General features: G+C 41.2%; 2 protein-coding genes across 2 annotated transcripts in view; both read right to left on the bottom strand.

Moving 5' to 3' along the window:
• Positions 1 to 388: 388 nt before the first annotated feature.
• rnf5 (ring finger protein 5) lies at positions 389 to 10,933 on the bottom strand. Its single transcript, XM_022208960.2, has 6 exons — positions 10,525 to 10,933; positions 4,262 to 4,280; positions 2,675 to 2,787; positions 2,539 to 2,596; positions 2,343 to 2,454; positions 389 to 2,066 (listed from the first exon to the last, which is right to left on the bottom strand). Exons 1-6 carry the CDS (start codon positions 10,743 to 10,745, stop codon positions 1,948 to 1,950), a joined length of 642 nt encoding a protein of 213 aa, XP_022064652.1. The 5' UTR covers positions 10,746 to 10,933; the 3' UTR covers positions 389 to 1,947.
• Positions 10,934 to 12,681: 1,748 nt separating this feature from the next.
• The window catches only part of LOC110961365 (regulating synaptic membrane exocytosis protein 2-like), a 41,379-nt gene continuing 31,790 nt past the window's right edge, over positions 12,682 to 22,270 (bottom strand). Inside the window, 9 exon segments of the mRNA XM_051955824.1 lie at positions 12,682 to 13,407; positions 14,147 to 14,286; positions 14,490 to 14,591; positions 16,888 to 17,000; positions 17,260 to 17,395; positions 19,032 to 19,216; positions 19,400 to 19,549; positions 19,778 to 19,875; positions 19,959 to 19,981. Of these exon segments, the coding sequence (XP_051811784.1) occupies positions 13,219 to 13,407; positions 14,147 to 14,286; positions 14,490 to 14,591; positions 16,888 to 17,000; positions 17,260 to 17,395; positions 19,032 to 19,216; positions 19,400 to 19,549; positions 19,778 to 19,875; positions 19,959 to 19,981 (1,136 nt within the window). The 3' untranslated portion in view covers positions 12,682 to 13,218.

Genomic DNA, 22,270 nt, shown 5'->3' with positions numbered 1-22,270 from the left:
ATTTAAATTGTATGTATCTTGTAACGTTGGAGGAATTCAGCCATGTATGTTGGAAAACACATTTTCTTTGTCCATTAATCTGTTGATTGTTTTCTCCACTAATTCATTTCTTGTTTTGGTTTATAAAATGTCAAACCCAAATATATTCAGTTTACTGTCATAAAAACAAAAAGATTTACATTCATGATGCAGGAATCAGGCAGTTTTTCACTTTTTATCTTAGTTTAGTCAGAAAGATAGTTGATATGCTAACTGAAATGATTTGAACTTCTGATTCTGATTCAGTTTCTACTCATTTGCTCAAAAGAAAAGCAGCAAATTATCACATTTGAGAAGAAAAATCCAGCCTTTCGGTAACCAGATTCACACAGTGACGACACAAAACAAGTCAGTGTTTTAATCAAGTTTTAATCTCCTAGACCGTTTGGTTTTGCACAACGTCTCCGTGTTTTTAGTCCGTCAGAACGCTTCCGTCGCTTGTTTTAGTGTCACATAAAGCCCCATAATACAAAGAGTAGCTTCAACAGACAAGTACGCGAGAAATGAGGAGCAGCAGAGTTTCATCTCTGACCCTGGAGTGAACGCTGAAGCGGTAAAGACCCGATTCAACGGTGTGGTGTCAGTCATCATCAGAACAAATGTCTGCTAAGTTGTGAGAAGAACGAAAGGATCGTCTCTGGTTGTACCTGTTTGTTTTTGTTTTTCAACAATGTTAAATCTGAATCTGGGTCTTTACCACTTTGTGCTTGATGAACGAACATTTCTGAACTCTTCGACTGCTGCTTCTACAGGAAAAGGGAGAACGTTAACATCACATTAGCAGGGAACTTTTCTTTTCTTAGTGGGAGAGGAGTTATTAACTTGGGCTGCAAGCATTCTCAGTTCTGAAAACCAGGAACCAGATCATTTCTCGCTTTACAAAAAGCATCTCTCCGTGGCTGGCCGTCCAGTCAAACACGTAAAAACAGCATTTACAATATTCATATATACAGATAGAGAATGGACACACACTCACTCCGACACAGACACAAAAAAAAAAAAAAAAAAAAAAAAAAAATCAGCTGACAGATTTCAGGTTTTAGCATCACGCTGGGCTTTGCGTGTTAATCCTGCTAGTAAGTCGCGTGTTTTTACATCTTATCCAGCTACTTCCTGTCTCGTACTCTGACCAACTGTGCGTATCGTACTTGGATTGCTCAAACTGGCCCTTCATCGGTCGTTTCCTCCAGAAACAACGAGTGGTTCGACACCAGCACAGGCTCCGACGTTTAGGACCAACGACTTCACAGTGCAATGGCATTTTTTTTTAATTTTTTTTTTTTTTTTAGTTAAGACAAACATATATAAAAAAATGCATCCAACTGTGCGGTTTTCTGTTGAATTCTGGGAAGAAACTGTAAACTTCACCCACCGACGTCCCGACCCGCAACTCTTTGGCCTTTGTAAGTAAAGAACTAGCAGCTAGAGCGGAAACTACGGCATCTCAAACCTGACTCCCTCTCTGTTTTAGGAGCTCAGTGAAAACAGAATTAGTCCCAAATATTCCTCAACAACAAACTCTTTTACGAAGCTCACCCTGATCACTAATACTGTCTCTGACCCCAGCAGCGTTAGATTCAGTGTGCATGTATCTATAAGGACTTATTTTGTGATTCTCACAGCACTAACTTCCCAGTTTTCTGGCATAAACTAAACAAACAGAGCAGTCGGAGGGTGGTCTGGAGGCCGGGTGTCCTAAAGTGATCTGATTCTGTTAAGAGGAGAAACCAAATTGCTGTATTTTTTGCGGGATTAAACGCGACGCTCCGCTTTCTCCCAAACCAGAAAATGTATCATGAGTGTGTGTCTGTGGCTCGAGTTAAGTGTGAGAGTTTGTTATTTTTTTTCGTTTCTTTTTCCTCCCTCCCAGTCGTCGATCCGTCCGTCCGTCCACGGTCCGGGTCTCCGTCAGACGCTCAGCAGCCAGAAGAAGAAGAAGATGGCCACGAACAGGAACAGGGAGTCTTGCCAGTTGTTATTGCCGTTGTTGAGGTTTCCGTTGCCTTGTTGATCACCTGCATACTGGTCTGATGAGGAGAAGAAGAAGAAGGTTGTGACTGCAGGGCATCAGTGTTTACGTCTAATGAAGCTGTGATCAAAAGAAGCTTTTCAACATCCTCACAATAACGTGAACGTTTACATTTACACCTTTTCTGTGCATGCTGAACCCGTCAGGTTGAAAGGTTCAGGGTAAAATGCACACAAAGCCGTTATCTGGATCATGATATCGATCAGCGGTTTCTTATTTAAACCTTTTGCTCACATAGCTTTAGTTTGGATTCACGCTGCTATAATTCATTTACCTGCTCTGTGGAAGGGGTCGTTGGTGTTGAAGACTGTAGTGTAGAAGCCGAAGGGGAAAGCACCGATGCCAAACGACATGTGGAAGCCGGTGTCCCTGAAACCCTGAAACATCTGAGGAGGGGAAAAAAGCAACAAAAATCAGCGATGGAGTTTACAATGCCTCTGAGAACACGGTGTGGATGTAAAACCACTCACCCCTCCTCTACTCTCTGGCTCTGTTCTCTGTCCCTGAGGCCGCGGTGGAGTTTTCAACCTGAACACAAACAGTGGATCAGAAGCAGTCTGAGAACAGACAGAAGAAGCTCAGGCAGGTGGGTGTTTTTTTTTTTACCTGGGGTCCTCCTGGCTGGAGCTCCCTCTGCCGTACAGCGGGATCACCTTCTCTCTGCTGATTCCTGCCTTACATACCGGACACTGCTGCCTGCTGGGTCGAGTCTCCAGCCACTGAGAGGAGCAGCAGAAAGACGTCAGAATGAATCAAACTCATCTTTATTTACTCTGTGTGAACAGGCTTGGATTGGGTGTGAAACAACAGCAAAGTTGAGATGTTAACAGTGGAGAAGAGCTTTCAGGATCCAATAGAACCTGAGACGACATAAAGCTCCGTGTTGTTAAAAGCTGAGCAGCAGTAAACAGAGGCATTAACGCCTCTAAGCTGCACTAAGAGGTTACATCACCAACTTATTCTGAAGTTAACACCCACAGAGGGGCTTCCAACTGATTGTGTCGGATTGGAAGCCTGTGTGGACGTAGACAGGTACTGTCCACTCTGGATTCTCTGAGCACCTGAATTGCCTTTCCTTGATCTCATCATACTTTCTACTGCAATCGAGGAAAACGGTTTCTGAAGAAGACATAAGAGGTCGTCTTCTCCACGTGAAGCTACCAACATTCACCCAAACGACTTCAACGAATTTGTGGGCACGGTTTAATGTTTTTTTTTTAAGTCATTGTAGGGTCACAGCAGTCTCAAAAACTCAGATTCAGACTTCCAGGCTTTGATATGTAACAAACCAGAGCAACCAATCCTATCAGCTCCAACATGCATCGCTGAAATACGATGAATATTAGTAACTTTCAATTGTGTAGCGTAGGCCAGTTTTATAGTGTTTGAGCAGAGTTGTAGGTGAGCTGGTGTGCTGGAGCTGCAGCGAATGAGGAGAGAGGCTGGGACTTTACAGATAAACCAATCATGTTAGAGGATTTAAGAATCGCTGTCACTGAAAAATGTATAAATATGTAACTTTTATACACAGAAATTAGTTTATTAAATACATTTGTATGTGAATGCTTTTTCTTTGTTTCTTATGTTACTTTTTGACTCCTAGTATTCATCACGATGTTCTTTAAAAGGCTCCTGAAACCCAGGTTGGAAACTGCTGATCCTTCATAAGTCTCGGTGAAAATAAAGCTGAGTTGATAAAATTATCAACTGGACAAAGAAACACAACTTCAAACATGAGCTGCATCAAAGAAACAATGTTCTTGTTGGTTTTCATTATAAATGTACAGATTTACTACAAATCTCAGATTTTTCGGCAGAGTTGAATTCATCATTAATAATCACTTTTATCATCACTTAATTGTTTGTTCGATGTCAGTTTATCTTTTAAAAGTGTGGGGGGAAAATTATTACGGTTTTCCAGAGTCAGATTCGACATCTTTAATTTGTTCCTCCGACGGCTCAAAAGTCAAAGATAATAAAAAAGTACAACAATAAAGCTCAGAATCCTCACAATTAATGTTTGGACTTTTCCCCAAATAATCACTTTAACCTCACTCATCACTTCTACACTTTAATGGCCCTTCACTACAACCAAGAAGGACATGAGCTTCAACCTGAGGTCTAATCAATCAGTACGAACAACACCTGAGAGGACAAACAGAAGACGAGCAGGAGGATGGAGGAGATGCTCACCTGGTGAAGACAGGGCCAGCTGCAGAGAGAGAGAAACAAACAGAAAGATTAGTTTACATTCAAACAGAAACTCCTTTCTCTTAAAATGTCAGCTTTAATAACACTAACAGTCCTGGAGATAATTTCTGCTGTGAATCTGACACCAAACCAGAACAATCTGCTCCTAACGAGGCGGCTGATTAAACTCATCCCTGCTCCCCATCGTTAGCATTAATTAGCTCCATCTGTTGCTAGTGGAGTCCTGCCTGGGCGGCTACCGGCTCACCGAGAGAGAGGAGGGAGGGCTGAGAGACACCCGACGGTTGGCAGGTTATTTTAAGACGGGAACAGTCAGAAGACGGTGAATATTTCTACAGACTGCAGCCTAAAAAAAAAAAAAATCAAACACAAAGACCCTGTGAGCCCGACTAGCTTCTCTTCTCCTGCTTGGCGTTAGCTCATCAGAATTACTTCAGATTTTCAGTTTGATTGACTGTTTTGCGTGTAAAGAGTGGATGTGTCAGCCCTGACTACTGAAAGTATGTTTTTTTTAAAGTAAGATAAAAATTAGCACACAAACAGTAATTTAGTTATAAGTGCATCTTTTCCTAATAATTTATGCTTTTTTGTTGCATTTTCCTTTAACTCTAAGAAAAAAGAACAAAATACAGTATATATGACAAATAAAAGGCAGATAATGGACTTCAAAGTGCAAGTCTAATAAAATATACTGCAGGTATGACAGCTCTCTCTATCTTCATCCTTTACCACAGCTTATAGTGTTCTAGAAATTAAATAGAAGACGGTTCCTGCATTTAGTTTTGGCCTCAGACCTCCATTAATTAGAGCAGCGTCTGCCCCGAGATAAACATCAAACTTTCTCCTAAACTTTTGTGTCAGGGAGGTATTTTTTGAGGCGTAAACAGCTGCAGTCAGAATATTTAACATTACATTTCCCTTTAAAGTGCATCTCTTGTTTCCAGACATTTAGAATTTCTGTGTGCGTCAGAGATTCTGTGAGACAAACAACTCCGATCATGTGGAGGAACAGGCAGGGCTTGTTTCAAAACATCCAAACACATGATCCGCCTCAGGTGAACCAAACGAGATGAAGTGAACACAACCAGGCGTTAATCTGCAGACTTTAAAGCAGGTTAACACAGCGACACACTGATTAAACACGTACACACACGTGTAACCGACCAGCTTAATTTACAATAAATGACTTCAGAGAACATCACGACTCCATTATGTGACCCATCAGAGCCACTAATTACACAGAGTCTGTTTCATAACAGTAAATGGAAATAATGAAACAAGTCCAGACTAGATGATCGTCTTGTTTGTCCTCTCTGATCTTAAATCAGGTATTTAGACGCACACAAAGCTTGGTGGTTTGTTTTTGGTAAAGCAGATTTATGTTCTATTCACAAAGGATAACGGACCAATGGTGATCTGTAATAACTGGAGGATGTCTGTGATCTTAATGTGAATGCTGCATGTCTGTAAAAATTAAACCATAAATTACCTACCAACGTCCTGTGATAACACTAGTCCCGTGTGAATCTGCATCTCAGTGATTGGAGGGTATTTTAGTTGTTGTTTTCCCGGTTGAATTATGAACGCAAACAAAGTCGTCTTACAGCCGTGTGATGACGTATTCATCCGCTACACTTACCAACTAGTTCCACGTAACCAGTTCTGACATAACACCAAAACACCGTAAGTCGAGGACGTCATAAACCGAGGACCTCCTCTACATGTTTTAACGTAAAAAACAAAGTAAAAAACACTATTTTGCCGCACCTATTCTCAACATCAGTCTGAAACACTCTGTTTTAGCTCCTGTCCCTTTAAGGTCTCCGTCCCCCTGGACCAATAAAAGGTGAGGTAAAGTTAATTTCAAATCTGTAAGTATAGAGGTACTGCTCATTCTTTGTTTGAAGGGAAAACTAGCCACTAGGATAACGAGTTACATGATGACATCGATAAGTAACAGAACAAAAGACTTGATTTGGAACCTGGTGTTTCAGAAACACTGAGAGAGAATAATATCATTTGGCAAAGATTTTGAGCTTTGTAGACTTTTTGTAATCGAAAAAAGCAGATTTAAATCACACTAAAGGAAAGCTGGGAAACAGAAGTGAGAGAGCTTTAAACTGAGATTATTTCAATGAGATTCATGAATAATCTTCAAGGCTAAAATGCATTCTGTGATGTTGTTGAAGCTAGTTGTTCCAAACATGAGGCTCGGGACCCTTCTAACGAGTCACAAGATGAACCTGAAGGGTTCAAAGACGTTTACCAGGTTACAAATGAGAAAAAACACCAAAGTATACTGTGTATTTGCTACCTTTTCTTGCAGATTGAAAGATTTTTTGCCACTTTAGACCTTCAAACATTATTCTTTGAAGTAATTTAAGACTCAAAGGGACTGCTTTGTATGCAGGGCTTTAACTGGTTAAGATTGTTGTGTAGGTTTTACACATGCAAGCACTTAAACCTGGCCTCCATTTTCTAATCTCTCCAGTCAGCGGCTCCCCGAATTACATTAACGAGTCGATTTACCTCTCTGGCTTTCTTTTAATATAACTTTTCTTCACTTCTAATTTGCTCTCGTTCGGTCCTGGAGGACATCTCAGGTCTACTCCAGTGAACTCTCACTCAGGGACCATAAAGAAGTCAAACGCTCATTAACCTCCAACTATTACAGAGACGTTAAAGTCTTTTTCACACAAATCATCCCTCTGGACTCTGAATAGCACACCGCCAGAGCTACTTTTAGACCAAAATGTGCAGAATCTGCTCTTGGAGGATCGTTACAGCTGATGGAGAAACACTGTATTACCTTAAACCAAAGTCTGTTCACATCAACAGAATCTAACATTAAGGAAGGACTGAGAGGAAACTCTACTGTGCTTTCTATTTTCTAATTAACGCTGTTAAACTCCACTTAGATTCAAAGCCTCGTTGCAATTCTAATTTGAAGTTGCAGCAGGTGAACTGACGTCAACGCCGCTCTTCCTTACCGATAGTTTCATCATCACCGCTTCATCTCGTTGCACTTCAGAGAGCAAGGGGAACACGAGGAACACGAGGAACATGGCAGCTAAATTACATCATCACACAACGCAGGAGTCTCATGGTTGTGCAGCAACTCAGTCTAGAACTGTAAATCATAAGCCTGACAACTTCCCCGCACTATTATGTAATAAAAATATGTTTTTCAGGCCTCAACGTGGAGACAGGACTTTCAAAAAACAAATTATGTATCTAATGTATATTTAACATCCACTTCCTCTTTTTTTCTAAAGAAAATGACTAAAAGCACGTTGTTAGTGCAGCACAGTGATTCAACAAGTGTTTTCTCCTACGGATGACAGATAAAATAAGAAACTGACGCACACGTCGATCCAAACATGCGTCTCCAACACGTCTGTACGACCTGCTGTCTGTTACATGTCAGAAAACTGCATCACAAGCTCCCACAGAGCTCCAACTGATGCCTTCTCACTTCTTGTTTTTCTGGTCCAAAACCAAAACTATGAATCATAGAACAAGGACAGAGAGGAAGATTCACTATGATTGGATGTCTTCCCAACTTGTCCCACAAAAAGAGCAGTTCTGATTGGATCTTTTCCCTATTCTTCCTGCCCTAACATTTTTGTCTCGTTTTAATTCGTTGACTAAAGTGTCTGTTATATTTCGTCACAGTCTTCGTCTTCATGTCGGACTTTTTATTCAGGTTTCATCCGTGACAAAGGTTCATTGATGAATATTTTTCGTCAGTCTTCGTCAATGAAACTAACGCCATTGTTACCTTTACTAACAGGTGGGTTGGTCCTCCCTTTACACCAGATGACTCCAACATTGGCTTCTACTCATCTACAAGACGCTATCATTGAAGACGCCTCAACACCTCTCCAACGTTCTCCACCCCTCCCAGAACAGCTACCACCTGAGGTCCACTAATCTCAGAACACTTTCTATCCTCAAGGTTGTCTTTGGCTGGAATTCCTTTTGCTTTTCTGCAGCAATCAATTAGAATTCCCTCCAAAAAATCTCTCAAACGGTCATCTCTTCCATCGCTTTCCATGTTTAAGCAGAAGCAAGTCAGGCGTTGTTTTCTTTTTAATGCATTGATTTTGCAGCTTTACCACAAAACAAAGAAAAAAAAAAGTCGATTTCCAGCCTGGGTTTAACAGTAAATACTAAACCTATCCTGACAACTCTCTTGCAGCAGTTTGACATTGAAGCTTTCGGTCAGAATACGTGACGTGATGCAACTAAAAACACTTTCTTGGCATCATTGGGTGTGTTTCTCTACTGAGCAAACGCCTCGTCAGTGAGCAAAAAAAGGAGATAACGTCAGTAACGCCTCATGTTTCTGTTGCCAAAACGCCCCCACACACCCAGCCGACACTAAAAACCACAACCAGGTGACAAAAACCGCTCAAGATGTTTCCTCCTGTGTGGAAGAAAAGCCGGTCTGACTTTTACTACCTAAAGGAGTGACCCCAATCCTTCATCCAGGCCCTAATCTGACATTAGCCTCAGTGATCCCAGACGTCAGTCAACGCTCATGAATGAAGCAAGTGTTGACTTAAACGAGATAAAGGACCGGAATCACAGCTATGAGCCAGAAGGTACTTTCATTTTGAGATGTACGGAGCAGGATTTCAAAGCTACATCCCGGATCTACACTGTTTTCTGACTATTTTTCACCCTCCAAAGAGGTTTTAAGAATAGGAATAAATATAGGATCCATTTTCTCGACTACAATAGCGGTTTTTGATCATAACAGGAAAATGCACTTTACACTGACCTAAGCCATGAAAAAAGTCTGTCAACTTACACTTTGTGTCTCCTAATTCTGACTTAAAACTACAACTACCAGCTCTCTTCACCTGTTGACACACAACATGGCCATTGAATATGGGTATATTTTGACCCATGTTGTGCATCAAAGGGTTAATTATTCATTAGTCTGACTATTATCTCCGCACTTAATGGATCAACTGTTCAGATTAGAGCTGCTACTAAGAATTATTCTCACTTTCAATTAATAAACCTATAATTTTTTATTAACTGAATTGGTTGTTTAGTTTGTAAAATGTCTTATTTAGCCCAAAGATACTCAGTTTACAGTCACAGAGACAGAAAGAAATCGGAAAATATTCACAATTAAGTGGCTGAAAACAGACAATATAGACTTTTTTCTAGTAAAAATCAATCATCAGGACAGTTGGCGACTGATCTAACAGATGACTACTTGTGGATTATTCACCTTAAAGTGCCTTAAAATCCATAGATATCTATTTTACACTGATGCAAAACAGGGAAAAGCAGGATTCTGTCCCATTCAAGTAGCCAAAATATGATTATTTTTGCTCTCTTAACACTATGATGCACAACATGGGTCAAAAGATACCCATGTTCAATGGAATTCCATCGAACATAGGTATCTATTGACCCCATGTTGCATATCAAAGGTTAATTATTCATTAGTCTGATTATTATCTCTTCAGTTCATGGATTGACTTTTGAAAATTGTGAGGAATCTTCAGATTAGAAGAACTGCAACTAACAATGATATTCAGTTTACGGTAGCAGAGATGGAAAGAAAACAGTAAATATTCACATTTAAGTGGGTAAAAACAGACAATATAGACTTTTTTCTAGTGAAAAAATGCTGAAATTGAAAAATCCATCATCAGAATAGTTGGCGATTGATTTAACAGTTGACTACTTGCGAATTATTCAACTTAAAGTGCCTTAAATCCAAAGATATCCATTTTACATTGATGTAAACAGAGAAAAGCAGGATTATGTCCAATTTAAGGAGCCAGAATATGATTGTTTTTGCAGGTTTTCTACTAATAATGGCCTAGTTTTTGGTATTTTAAGCTTCACCACTGGTCTGGACACCTCAGCTACGGATGTGATGTGAGACCTGCCAACGATCAGCAGGCAGGAGTTAATGAGTGACTGAGAAACTCCTCTGAGGGTCACATCTGTAAACATGGAGATCAGCGGCTTGACGCAGTAAATAAATAAAAATAGCAGTAGGGGGTTGAAGTTCAGCCACATTCCACCACAACAACCACCACCCTCCTCATCTGTGTTGTCTAACGAGCCATCTTGGCCGCTGTCATCTCCGACATAATGCGTCGACGAACGGCCGGTTAACGGGGCGTGATTCCGCCGTCAAAAACAAGCCGACAGGAGGCCGCACACACCGGAGACACAAACCAAACACACACCACCAAAAACCCGCCTCGTACCAGAACAAGTGGCCGCACATACTGATGACAGCGTCCGTGGCAGTGTCCAAACAAATGTTGCACTCGAAGGTGGCCCGATCCCGCTCCCGTTCGCTCTCCCCGCTGCCGCCGCTGCTGCTGCCGCCCGGTCCGTCGCGGTCGTTGCTGCTCTCCCCAGCCGGGAATCCTCCTCTGCTGGCCGGCCCGCCGTCACTCGAGGACCAGGGATCCGCGGCCGCCATAGTGTTGACCGTACAAAGTATGGGGAAGGTAGTGCACCGAGCCGAGCCGAGCCAAGACAACCCACACGGGCCCGACCCGAGCTAACGTTAGCTAAGAGTCGGAGGTAAGGGCCGGAGACAGACACCGACCTGCTGCTGCTGTCTCTGCCCGCAAGAGGAGTTTCTTTTCCGGGTAAAACACTAGAACGGGGGCGGGGCGAACACAAGTCACGCCCCCAGGTGACGACGATAATAATAATAATAATGACAACAATAATGATGATGATAATAACAATTATAATAATAATCACAATAATACCGATAACGATAATAATAATGACAATCGTATTCTTTATAATAACAACAACAATAATAATAATAATAATAATAATGCACTTTTAAAAATGTATTTGTTTTTAAAATTAATTTTTAATAATGACAAAAATATAAATATCAGAATTTCACATAAGATATCAGGTTCACAATTGTAAGTTAAGAAAAGTCACAGTTTTTTTTTGTTTGTATACATAAATAGAATTTTTTTTTTTAAAAAATAGGAGGGCTCAGCTCAGCCAGCCTCAGGGATATGCTGAGAAACAGGCTGGACTTTTACATCACTGCATCTTATTTTTCATATGACAATATTGCAATATTGCCAAAATTTGCACATAGAATTTATTTGTAACTTTTAAAAAAATCTTATTTAATTCTTATTTCATTCTATTTTTTATTTCATTGTTATCTTATCTCATTTTATTTGTTATTTCAGTTGTGAATTAAAGTTGCAGTTTGAAACAGTGCAATTAGCAAATTGCAAAGGCTGCAAATTAAGTCTCATTTATTACTCCTGTATACTGTGGTTCTGTTGCTGTTTATATAATGATGTTACCTATATGTTTACAGCTGCATAACTATTTAATTGCACTTTATAATCACTTCTGTAATCACCTTATAACTGTCATAATCACTTTAGTCAAACCAAGCTTTACAAGAATGCACAGTGCACTTCATGACCACTGCTGCTGTCCATTAAGATATACTAATTTATTTAGAATTACTGTAGTTTTTCTTCTTTCTTTGGGATGTATTCATCATTATTTTTAAACATTTTATTGATGTTTTACAGACACTTTCTCAAAATGTGTTTAGTATAATATAATATAGTATTATATTATATTATATTATATTATAGTAGAACTGTGGACCAGAACTGTGTTTGTGAGAGCAGAACTTTGTAGAACTGTATGAGTGTCAAGGTAAACTGTGAAACCTGCTAAGCCAGATCAAAAATAGCAGAACCTTTTGTGGCCATCGTTCTTTCAGAATCTTGTAGAACTGTAGTTGTGTCAAATGTAACTGCAGAACCTTACAGAACCAATCACGCCAGTGATGCTAGTAGAACCACGCAGAGCTGTAGTTGCATCAAAGTTAGCTGCAGAACCTTGCTGAACCCAAATTATGTTTGTGATGTGAGAACTCTGGAGAACCAGAGTTATGTCAATGATTTTGACAGAACCTTGTGGAACCTCAGCTGTGTCAGAGTAGAACCTTGTTAAACGTGAACTGTGTCTGTGTCAGTTGAACTTTGGAGAACCAGACTTATGTCAATAATTCTTGCAAAACCTTGAAAAACTACAGTTGTGTCAGTTAACTTTCCAATCTTGTTGAACCAAAAATGTGTGAATAATATCAGAGCTTTGCAGAACCAGTCGTCCATGATTCTAGCAGAACCTTGTTGAATGGTAATTGTAGAACCAGACTTGTGTCTGTGATTCGAGCAGACCCTTGTAGAAGTTTGGCTGTTTCAAGATAAACTGTAGAACCTTGTTCAGTAACTCTAGAGTAACCTTGTAGAAGTGTAGTTGTGTTAAGGTTCTCCGTAGAACCAGCTGAACGGTGTTAGAAATATCAGAACCTCATAGAACTGTGATCACCTTTGTCAAACAGAACCACTGAGAATCTTTGAGAATCTTTTATTTTTCAGTTTTCAGGCGACATTCTCATGTTCTCATGTTCTTTTTTCAGTTGATGCTTCTGATGTTTTTATGTTCTAATCTTTTCATCATTCCATGCAAAAACATAAAGAAGCAGACCTCCATGTTCCTGCGTCTCCATGGAAACTATCAGGTGACACACTGAGTCTGTGGTTCTGGACATGCCTCTAACAGTCACATGACTCCTGGGGAGCTGCTGTGATTGGCTGGCAGCTGGATGTCACATGGCCTCTGCTCTCTTTTCCCAGCATCCTTTGCTGCGTGGCCCTGCCCTCAGTGTGATGGTCAGGGGCGTCGAGCCTCCCTCCTTGTCCTCCTCTTCCTCCTCCTGGTGACATCATCATGACACTGTTACGTCATCAATTTGATGTCATCATGCAGCATGCAGCAGCAGAGGAGGATTGTGGGACTTTTTTTAAGTCCCACCCAGCAACAGTATGTCCCCTCCTGCCCCCTCCCGTCCGTTGCTATGACGACACTGTCAGTCCCGCCTCTGGTTGCTATGACTTGCCGCCATCTGTCTCCTTATTGGTCAACGGGGCCAAGGCGGGGTCCACCAATGAGGTGGCAGGAAACAGTTTAAACCAGCCAATCACCATGTTGGACAGGTCCAGATCGTCCAATAGGATCTGAGCAGCACCCATAAAAGATTTATGGTCCATCCGTCCGTAGTCGCCCCAGACGATGATCTGTAGAGACAAACAGGTAGAGTGATGTCACACACACCTGGCTAACAGAACTGATCAACATTCTGCTGATCAATCAGTGTTAATGTCATCTGATCAGAATCCCCAAAGAGCCCTGACATGTTGACATATAAATGTATTTGACTCACAAAATTAATGTGTTAATGCAGATTAATTCATCATCATGATTAATCTGATCAAACATTTTAACGCGATTCACCCATCTGCAGCAGAATGACTCAAAATCCCTGAAGCTAAATTTCTATAATTAAAAACTACATGTTGTCTTGATCTTAAATTTGTGTTTTATTAAACATTTTAGCGTCCTTACCTAAATATGAAAATTATTCTATATAATATTTTACATCTGGCAGGTAAATATATGTGATATAATTTGTAGGGTGTTATTGTCATTGTTAAATTTATTCATATATATATATATATATGTGTGTGTGTGTGTATATATATATATATATATATATATATTCCATTTTTAAGTCTGTTTGCTCATGTAAAATGAAACACGATTAATATAGATTGAAAATGAATGCTATTGAATCGTGATTAATCAAAATTAACCCACAGCAACCCTGTGATTAATCTGATTAAAAATTACAATCATTTGACAGCACTAATTAATTTATATGTTGACCTTTGACATATTTGTGTGTTTTACTTTGTTTTCATCTGATAGGCTGCTCCCTGTGTGGGCGTGTCCAGCCTGTGCTGATTGACAGCTTACCTGCAGCACCTTCCCCTCTGGGTTCTCTTCAAACTGCAGCTGCTGCTGATACAGAGGGTCGAGTGTTTTCCTCGCCAGACGAGTTCTCCTCTTCAACACGCACTTCCCGTTGTCCATCAGGTACACTTTCACGTACGGAGCTGCAACACACACACACACACACACACACACACACACCTGTATCAGTCACCTGGATAATACACACTCTTTGAAAACATACTGCACTGCCACACATGAACTTAACATCCATTCACAGCCTGAGTCATGTGCTCTCCTCATGAAGGATCTGGCCTAGATCACTGATTCGCAGCATAGTGGACAGTACAGAGTGTAATAGAATCACCTGGAGTGTTCTTGTTGCCCTGTTTACCCACAAGCCCTCGGGCTCGAATCACCTCCACGTCCAGACGCTCCTTTCTGTACACCATCCCGATCTGGATGTCACCTGATCAACAGACGGTCAGTCAGAGCAGCTGGTGTAATACTGTCTTATTAATTAAATATTCAAAAGAATCAACAGTGCAGCTGATGTTTCTTCTTTGCCCCTGAACATTTCAGCCAATCAGAGCCAAGAATCACTGGAACTGTAAATGTGTTAATACAGATTATTGTGAAAACAGTAACATATAACTGTGTGAACTGATGCATAGAAGTAATACTAAGGTATAAATATAAACAACTAGTGATGCATGAATATAAAACTGGAAGAATTTATGCAAAAATAGCAACGTAAAAATGAAAAGTTTTAGATATAAATACTATGAACAATTTAAATATATGAACATAATGGAATCTTTTCTAGAGATTCGGTAAAAAGTAACTTGACTTTTCTTTTTTTAGTTCTCCTTCTCTCATCCACTGGTTCAGATATTTGGACAACATCTGGATCAACATCAGAGCCAAACAAGTCGAAGCTTTCAGAACATATCCACTCCATTGACAGAAATATCAAGTTCTCACAAGGGAGGATGTCAGGGAAAACAATCTTTTCTGACTGTTTTTGAAGTTTACCAGAAACCTACACTCACAGACCAATAACTGCTGTTTAATTCCCAACAGAACATCAGCTGTGGTTTTATCAGAACTTTACCACACCAGGTTGACAATGTCCCTATCAGAACAGTGGACATGAAAATGAGCATTTATACTGAGAAAGCTCTTAAAACCTGTGGCTGTTCCAACTGGGTCTTCAAAGAGTCACAAAGCGAACCATTAAAAACAGCAAAGCATCAAAGGGAGAAGAAAAAGAACAGGTGGAACAACATCCTGTATGTAGATGGAATGTCTGAAACAACATCCTGGTGTACTTCAGCCTCAACAACATTTTGAGACAAAAAACTGGTTCACGCTGAAGAGAGAACACACACAGACAAGCTGAGCAATGTCGTATATGGAGTTCAATGCAAAGAGCAGTGCACGGACCTGTATGCTGGGGGTCCTCAACTTACGTTGGAGTTCCGTTCTTATGGATCTATGTAAGTTGATTTTCGCAATAAGTAAGAACTCCAACGAAAATGTAAACAAATCCGTTCCGTGCATCACGATATCAATCAGTTCTTCATAAAAGTCATGAATACCAACGACTTTCATGCACGTATGAATCATTTTGAGAAGATAACAGAATATCGTAACGGACTGATATTGTTGTTGATGTAGAGGTTTCAGTGTTTATTGTTCAGTTCCAGATTTACCTAATGTTAGTGAACGTGTCATGTTTAGTTAGCTCACCTCTGATTGGCTGAGAGTCAGCAGTAGAGAGAGCTGGGAACGGCGGCTAATTCTGGAGCTAAGTTATGGGGTTTTTCTAGTTCTTCTGGCGTTGGCTACGGCCCACAGTATCCTTTGTGAAGGTTCAATAAACCACCAGAGAAGCAGATAAAGTCTCACTCATTCATCACAGAGGGTCGCTACAAAATATGCAGACCTGATTTTACAACTTGACCCATGTTGGTCGGTGTTTGGCCGTGTTCCCAGCGTTTTATTCTATCAAATTTCACTTCCATAGAGACGGCTTTCCTTTTCTTCCAAGCATCAGAAGAGTCTGACTTACGCTGGGAGCCAAAATGAAGGACAAAAAGTTAGTGAATGTAGCACAATCCAAGATGGAGTACAACCGGAGAATGGAAACAAAGCCGTCTGATAGCGCCGCGTGACAACGTATTCAACCGCTCCGCTCATCAACTAGTTCCATGGAACCAGTTCTGATGTAACGATGAAACGAGTAGGTCGATAACGTTGTAAACCGAGGACAGCCTGTATACATGAGACCAAGAAACTGCTTCACAAGAACAACACAGGAGAGCAGCTCCTCAGGATAAGACTCAGCAGTCCACCTGCATCTCAATAATCTCAAGACGAAGTTTGAGACAGGAGCGAAAGAAAGCATCTATGTCAAACTGGAACAGACATTTCTAAACAGAGGATGAGGTCTTCAACACCACTTATCAGGTACTTATAATGCAGTCGTGAGATCTCTCCCCAGAAAGTTTCACTACCATGAACACTGAGTAACCCCTCACCAGGTAGTTCTACAACCATTCACACCTCGAGTCTTCAGTTCATTGGTCCATTAGCAATATTCCCATCAGTTGGCTAGAACTGGAGAAACCTTGTGGATGAGATGTGAAATGTCTTGAAGGACCAAAAAGAGAAGTTGAGTTGCTTTTTACATGAGCTTTTAGGATTACCATGACCTGGATGACTGAGAATCTACAGAGATAAAATTCACTTGATGTCCATACCCATTGGGGGTGTGGCCAGAGTCTGCCGTCCAGCCAGCTGGGCGGGGCCTAATCCCTCCAGGAAGCCAGTGAACTGTTTGTCTGTGGCCAACTTCACTCCTGGAAATATAAGACTGAGGAGACGGAGAGAATAAAAGTCAAAATTACAGAGAAAATGATCAGCATTATGAGTAAAAGATGCATTATTATGGATAAAAGAAATTGTAGACGAAGAAACAACAATGTGAGTGACAAAGGAAAGACAAATGAGAGAGCAAGACTGAAAAAAAGTGATTAGATCTTTTACAATTTGAAACAGTAAAGAGAGGAGTGATACATTACTAGGGGAGTGACCATAAATAAAGGTGATGGGGAAACAGGAGGGAATCTTACGCTCCAGGTTTGGGATCCTCGGCGTCTGGGTCTCGACTCGGCTGTCGAGTGAAGCGAGATTTAAACTCAATCGCTAAACCAGTTTCTACACTCCTCTGGACAGGAAGTCTCACCACCTTCTTCTTCTTCTCCTCCTCTGGATGGATGAAGGGAGACAGAGACAGAGAGAAGAGGAAGAAGAAGTGAATATATGGGAACCTGATCAACACTGAGTGTCTGTAGTTCTTTCATCCTGCCAGCAGGAGGCGATACAACCATTCAGGTAAAATAGGTTAGAAACTCAGAGCTGGGCTGCACATGGTGTAGTGGTTAGCAATTTCGCCTTACAGCAAAAAGATCCCTGGTTCAAATCCCACGGTGGCCCTGGGATCTTTCTGCATGGAGTTTGCATGCTCTCCCTGTACATGCGTGGGTTTTCTCCGGGTACTCCGGCTTCCTCCCACAGTCCAAAAATATGCTGAGGTTAATTGGTTACTCTAAATTGTCTGAAGGTGTGAAGGTGATTGTCTGTATATGTAGCCCTGTGACAGACTGGTGACCTGTTCAGGGTGTCCCCTGCCTTCACCCGAGCCAGCTGGGATAGGCTCCCGCGACCCTAATGAGGATAAAGCGGTGTATAGAGGATGGATGGATGAACTCAGAGCTGAGGAGAGGCTGAACCATTTGGGGACATGAACATAACATGAAGTCCGTCTAAATTCCTCTGCTGATCTTAAAAATGAACATTTCCTGTTTTCTTTACTCCTCTGCGACAGTAAACTGAATATCTTTGGGTTCTTGGACTTTGGGAAACACTCATCAATATTTCGCCCGATTTTCTGACATTTCACAAACTGGACAACTGATTAGTGAATCCACAAAATACCACACATAACAATCAACAGTGAAAATAGCCGTTAGCTGCAGCCCGACTGTCAGCATTAATCCCTGATCCCTCTGAGTGGCGGTAACGCTGACATTGATCACGTTACATCAGCTTTCTTTTTATAACTGTTGGCTGTTGGTTCTTTTCCAATTCTAAGAATTATAAATGACTTTAGTCTCTAGACAGACACAAGAGGTTACTGAATGGAATTTGATTCTTATTACCTGAAGATAATCAGCTTCTGAGCAGACAGTAATTATCCTCATATTTTAGACAACATATATCAGATTACTTGCTGCTTACTTGGGTTTAAAAGGCTTGTTATCTTTTCCGGAAACATTTACCAGCCGGAAACTGTAAAAATAGAAGGAATCTTTGCACTTTGACTTTGTAGTGGTCCGTGAATGCATCGTGTGCACCATGCTGTTCACTCACATCATATTTAATCAAAATATCTTCATTTTCTAAAAACAAACATTAACAAGAGAAATTGTAAAAATAAAAAAACCTAAAAATTCTGAGAGTTTTCATATGAACTACCGGTTGTGTTTTCACAGAGCAGAGAGGAGATGATGAGAAAGACTGACATGGAAATCAAACTTTCTGGATTAATAAAATAAACACACCACGTCTCAAAAACAGAACACAGAGGAACAAGTCTTAAGATACATTCAGCACGGTGAAACACTCTCAGTTCAGAGGGTTAAAATGAGTTCAAGACAATAAAGTTCAGCATTAAATATCCTACATAAATTAAAATACACAAAATGTAGCTAAAGTTGCTATCATCAGCATGTTACTGTGGTAGTAGATGGAGCTGGTTTGAACGACTTTGTATGTCGTTTTATATACAAGATTTATATACAACAACATTAAAGGGGCAAATCACAGTTTTACTGAAGCTGACCTTCTGGGTTGAGCTGTGAGGCGCTCTGGCTCTTCTTTCCCAGTCCCACCATTCCCATCATCCTGGCTCCGAAGCTCGAGCGACGCTTCTTGTCGTCGTCGTCATCGTCGTTTCGACCCAACGAGCAAATCTCACCACCGACAGAAGACGACTTGGTGAGAGGAGCACCAGCTGCCGGTGCTGGCCTGCAAGAGAAGAAAAGAATAATAACACCTGTCATTCACCTGAGGGGGTGGAGCATAAACACCTGTGTGTCACCTGAGAAGTAGGGGCATATACACATCACGACATCACACAAACAAACAGGAAGTGGCCGCCATCATTGCTGTTGCTAGACTCCGATTACAGGTCATCGGTCATACTCTTACTTTGGAGGCTCAGGTTTCTCCTCCTCTGGTTCATCCACTGATTCGCTCTTCTGCAGCGTTGCTCCGCCCTCTGCTTCCCCCACCACTTCCTGTGTCCTCTGTGACCCCGCCCCCGCCTCTGCTGATTGGCCCTCCACAGATTCTGTTGCACTGTTTCAGCCAAACAGCAAATGGCAGCATGCAAACAGAGACGTGCAGAATGACGGAGAGGAAGTTAACAGAAACATGCAGTTAGCACAAACAGCATGCTGTCAACATGTATGTACATCACAACATGCTAACACATATGTTAAAACCAACAGCAGGAAATAAAACATGCAGAAGGATGATTGATGCATCATGTGACTGGTCCCTGTGACTGTGATCATCCGTCCTCACCTGATTTTGGGGACAGACCGGGTGTCGGAGGCGTTGGACATGGCGGACACATCGCTGACATCACTGTCTGATGATTTGAAGGATAGGCTGTCCCTCATCTGGACACAGAGGACAAGTGGTCAGGTGAACTGTGTGACATCACAGACATGTACAATGATGTAATTTTGAGGTGTCTGCTCACCTTAGAGGGGTCCTTCATCACACCTGTGGACAAACAAGAGGAGTGTCAGTTCAATACAAAACACGACAATCTCATATTATCGGCAGTGGACAGTTTGGTTAGAGTCTACGATGTCATAGTTTGGGTTTGCAGTTTTTCCTGGACGCGTGGATTCATATCCCACTTCTGACAGACAAACTGGGATTAATGAAGTTTATTTTATCTTATCTTTGGCACTCTGCACAGTAATGTCACTGTGATAAAGTCTTTAAGAAAATGCTCTGGGTCAATCTATAATAGAAGGACTTTTGAAGTCCATGGGATATATTTTGCATACATCTCTATTAAAAGTTTAAAAACTAATGTATTTATGTACATTACGATCACGTCTTTACAAATTCCATAATTATTTATGATGGAAACAATTACTTATTAATTAAAATTGACTGGATATCACTAAAATGTCAACTAAATAACCGTCCCAATTTAATAACAACCATCTTCTAATGAGCTGAACAACAATAAAATGAGCTGATTTAGAAATAGTTTGGATTGTGTTCTTTTCATTAAGCTGAGACAATCATCCATCCATCCATCCATTCTCTATACACCGCTTTATCCTCACTAATCAAATCAAATCAAATCAACTTTATTTATATGGCACTTTTCATACAGTATAGCAACACAAAGTGCCTCACAGAGGATAAAAACAAAAATAACACAATATAAAACACTATAAAAAACCTGAAACCTCCCACCCCCCACAAATATACACACAGATACACAATCACATATACATTCACACACATACGTAGGCATACGAACAGACATACAGACCCACACACACAAACATACCAACATACACACACCCACATACACCAGCTGTCGATAAGGAAATATAGAGGAGACATGGCTAGGCACCGAAATCCGAGGTGAGGAAGAAACCGCCTTTGGGGGCCACACACACCGAGAGGAGTCAAGGACCATGACTGCAGGGGTGCCGACACAAGGACCACCCCAGCCCAGGCAGACAAGAGGCTCCACACGAAGGTGTGAAGCTCTCCAGCCACCCGGGCCAGGGCCATCCACGGGCCAGCACCCCCATCAGTAGACCAGAATCAACTCCAGGTGTGGTAGGCCCCCAGGAGGAAACACTGGAGAATCGAGGGACTAACACAGTAAAACAAAATAAAAAATAAATAAATATATAAATAAATGAAAAATAAAAATAAATTAATTAATTAATTAAAGGTGCTAAAACTGAGGATAAAAGAATAAAATGCATAAAAATAAAAATTTATATATAAAATAGTATAAAAAATGTAAGAATAGAGGTCAGCTTAAGAAATTATATTGAAATGAGTCAGTTAAAAGCCTGATTAAAAAGATGGGTCTTGAGCCTCTTTTTAAAAACATCAACATTCTCTGCGGTCCTGAGGTTCTCTGGGAGGGTGTTCCACAATCGGGGGCCATAATAACGGAATACCGCCTCCCCGTGTGTTCTAGTTCTAACTTGTGGTATCGTTAAAAAGCCAGCACCAGAAGACCTCAGGGTCCGCGGGGGGTGCTGGAGTCTATCCCAGCTGACTTGGGCGAAGGCAGAGGACACCCTGGACAGGTCACCAGTCTGTCACAGGGCTACATATACAGACAAACAATCACATTCACACCAACGGGCAATTTAGAATAACCAATTAACCTCAGCATATTTTTGGACTGTGGGAGAAAACCCATGCATGCACAGGGAAAACATGCAAACTCCATGCAGAAAGATCTAAGTCCCAGGCCGGGATTTGAACCGGGGATCTTCTTGCTCTTGCTGTAAGGCGAAAGTTCTAACCACTACATCACTGTGCAGCCCTGAGAATATCAGGACAGATATTTCTTTTTTGGCAACATATCAAATTTTATATATAAAATAATTAATTAAATCACTTTCAATTAAGTGGGTTGCACAGTGCAGTAGTGGTTAGCACTTTTGCCTTGCAGCAAGAAGATCCCTGGTTCAAATCCCGGCCTGGGTCTGGGATCTTTCTGCATGGAGTTTGCATGTTCTCCCTGTGCATGCGTGGGTTTTCTCCGGGTACTCCGGCTTCCTCCCACAGTCCAAAAATATGCTGAGGTTAATTGGTTACTCTAAATTGTCCGTAGGTGTGAATGTGAGTGTGATTGATTGTCTGTATATGTAGCCCAGTGACAGACTGGTGACCTGTCCAGGGTGTCCCCTGCCTTCGCCCGAGTCAGCGGAGATAGGCTCCAGCACCCCCCGCGACCCTAGGGAGGATAAAGCGATGTATAGAGAATGGATGGATGGACTTTCAACTAAGTTACCC

This window comes from Acanthochromis polyacanthus, chromosome 11 (genome assembly GCF_021347895.1).
Source record: "Acanthochromis polyacanthus isolate Apoly-LR-REF ecotype Palm Island chromosome 11, KAUST_Apoly_ChrSc, whole genome shotgun sequence".
NCBI classification, from domain to species: domain Eukaryota; kingdom Metazoa; phylum Chordata; class Actinopteri; family Pomacentridae; genus Acanthochromis; species Acanthochromis polyacanthus.
Note: the sequence above shows the minus strand (reverse complement) of the source record. Positions and strands in the feature narration are given on the sequence as shown.

Bases quoted from the DNA above. Each gene is read 5' to 3' on its own strand.
- rnf5 (XM_022208960.2), bottom strand. From the start codon at position 10,745: ATGGCGGCCGCGGATCCCTGGTCCTCGAGTGACGGCGGGCCGGCCAGC. The intron at 2,597-2,674 runs GTAAAAAAAAAA...GTTTGTGTTCAG, and splicing joins TCCAGCCAGGAGGACCCCAG to GTTGAAAACTCCACCGCGGC. The intron at 2,455-2,538 runs GTGAGTGGTTTT...TCCCCTCCTCAG, and splicing joins AGCCAGAGAGTAGAGGAGGG to ATGTTTCAGGGTTTCAGGGA.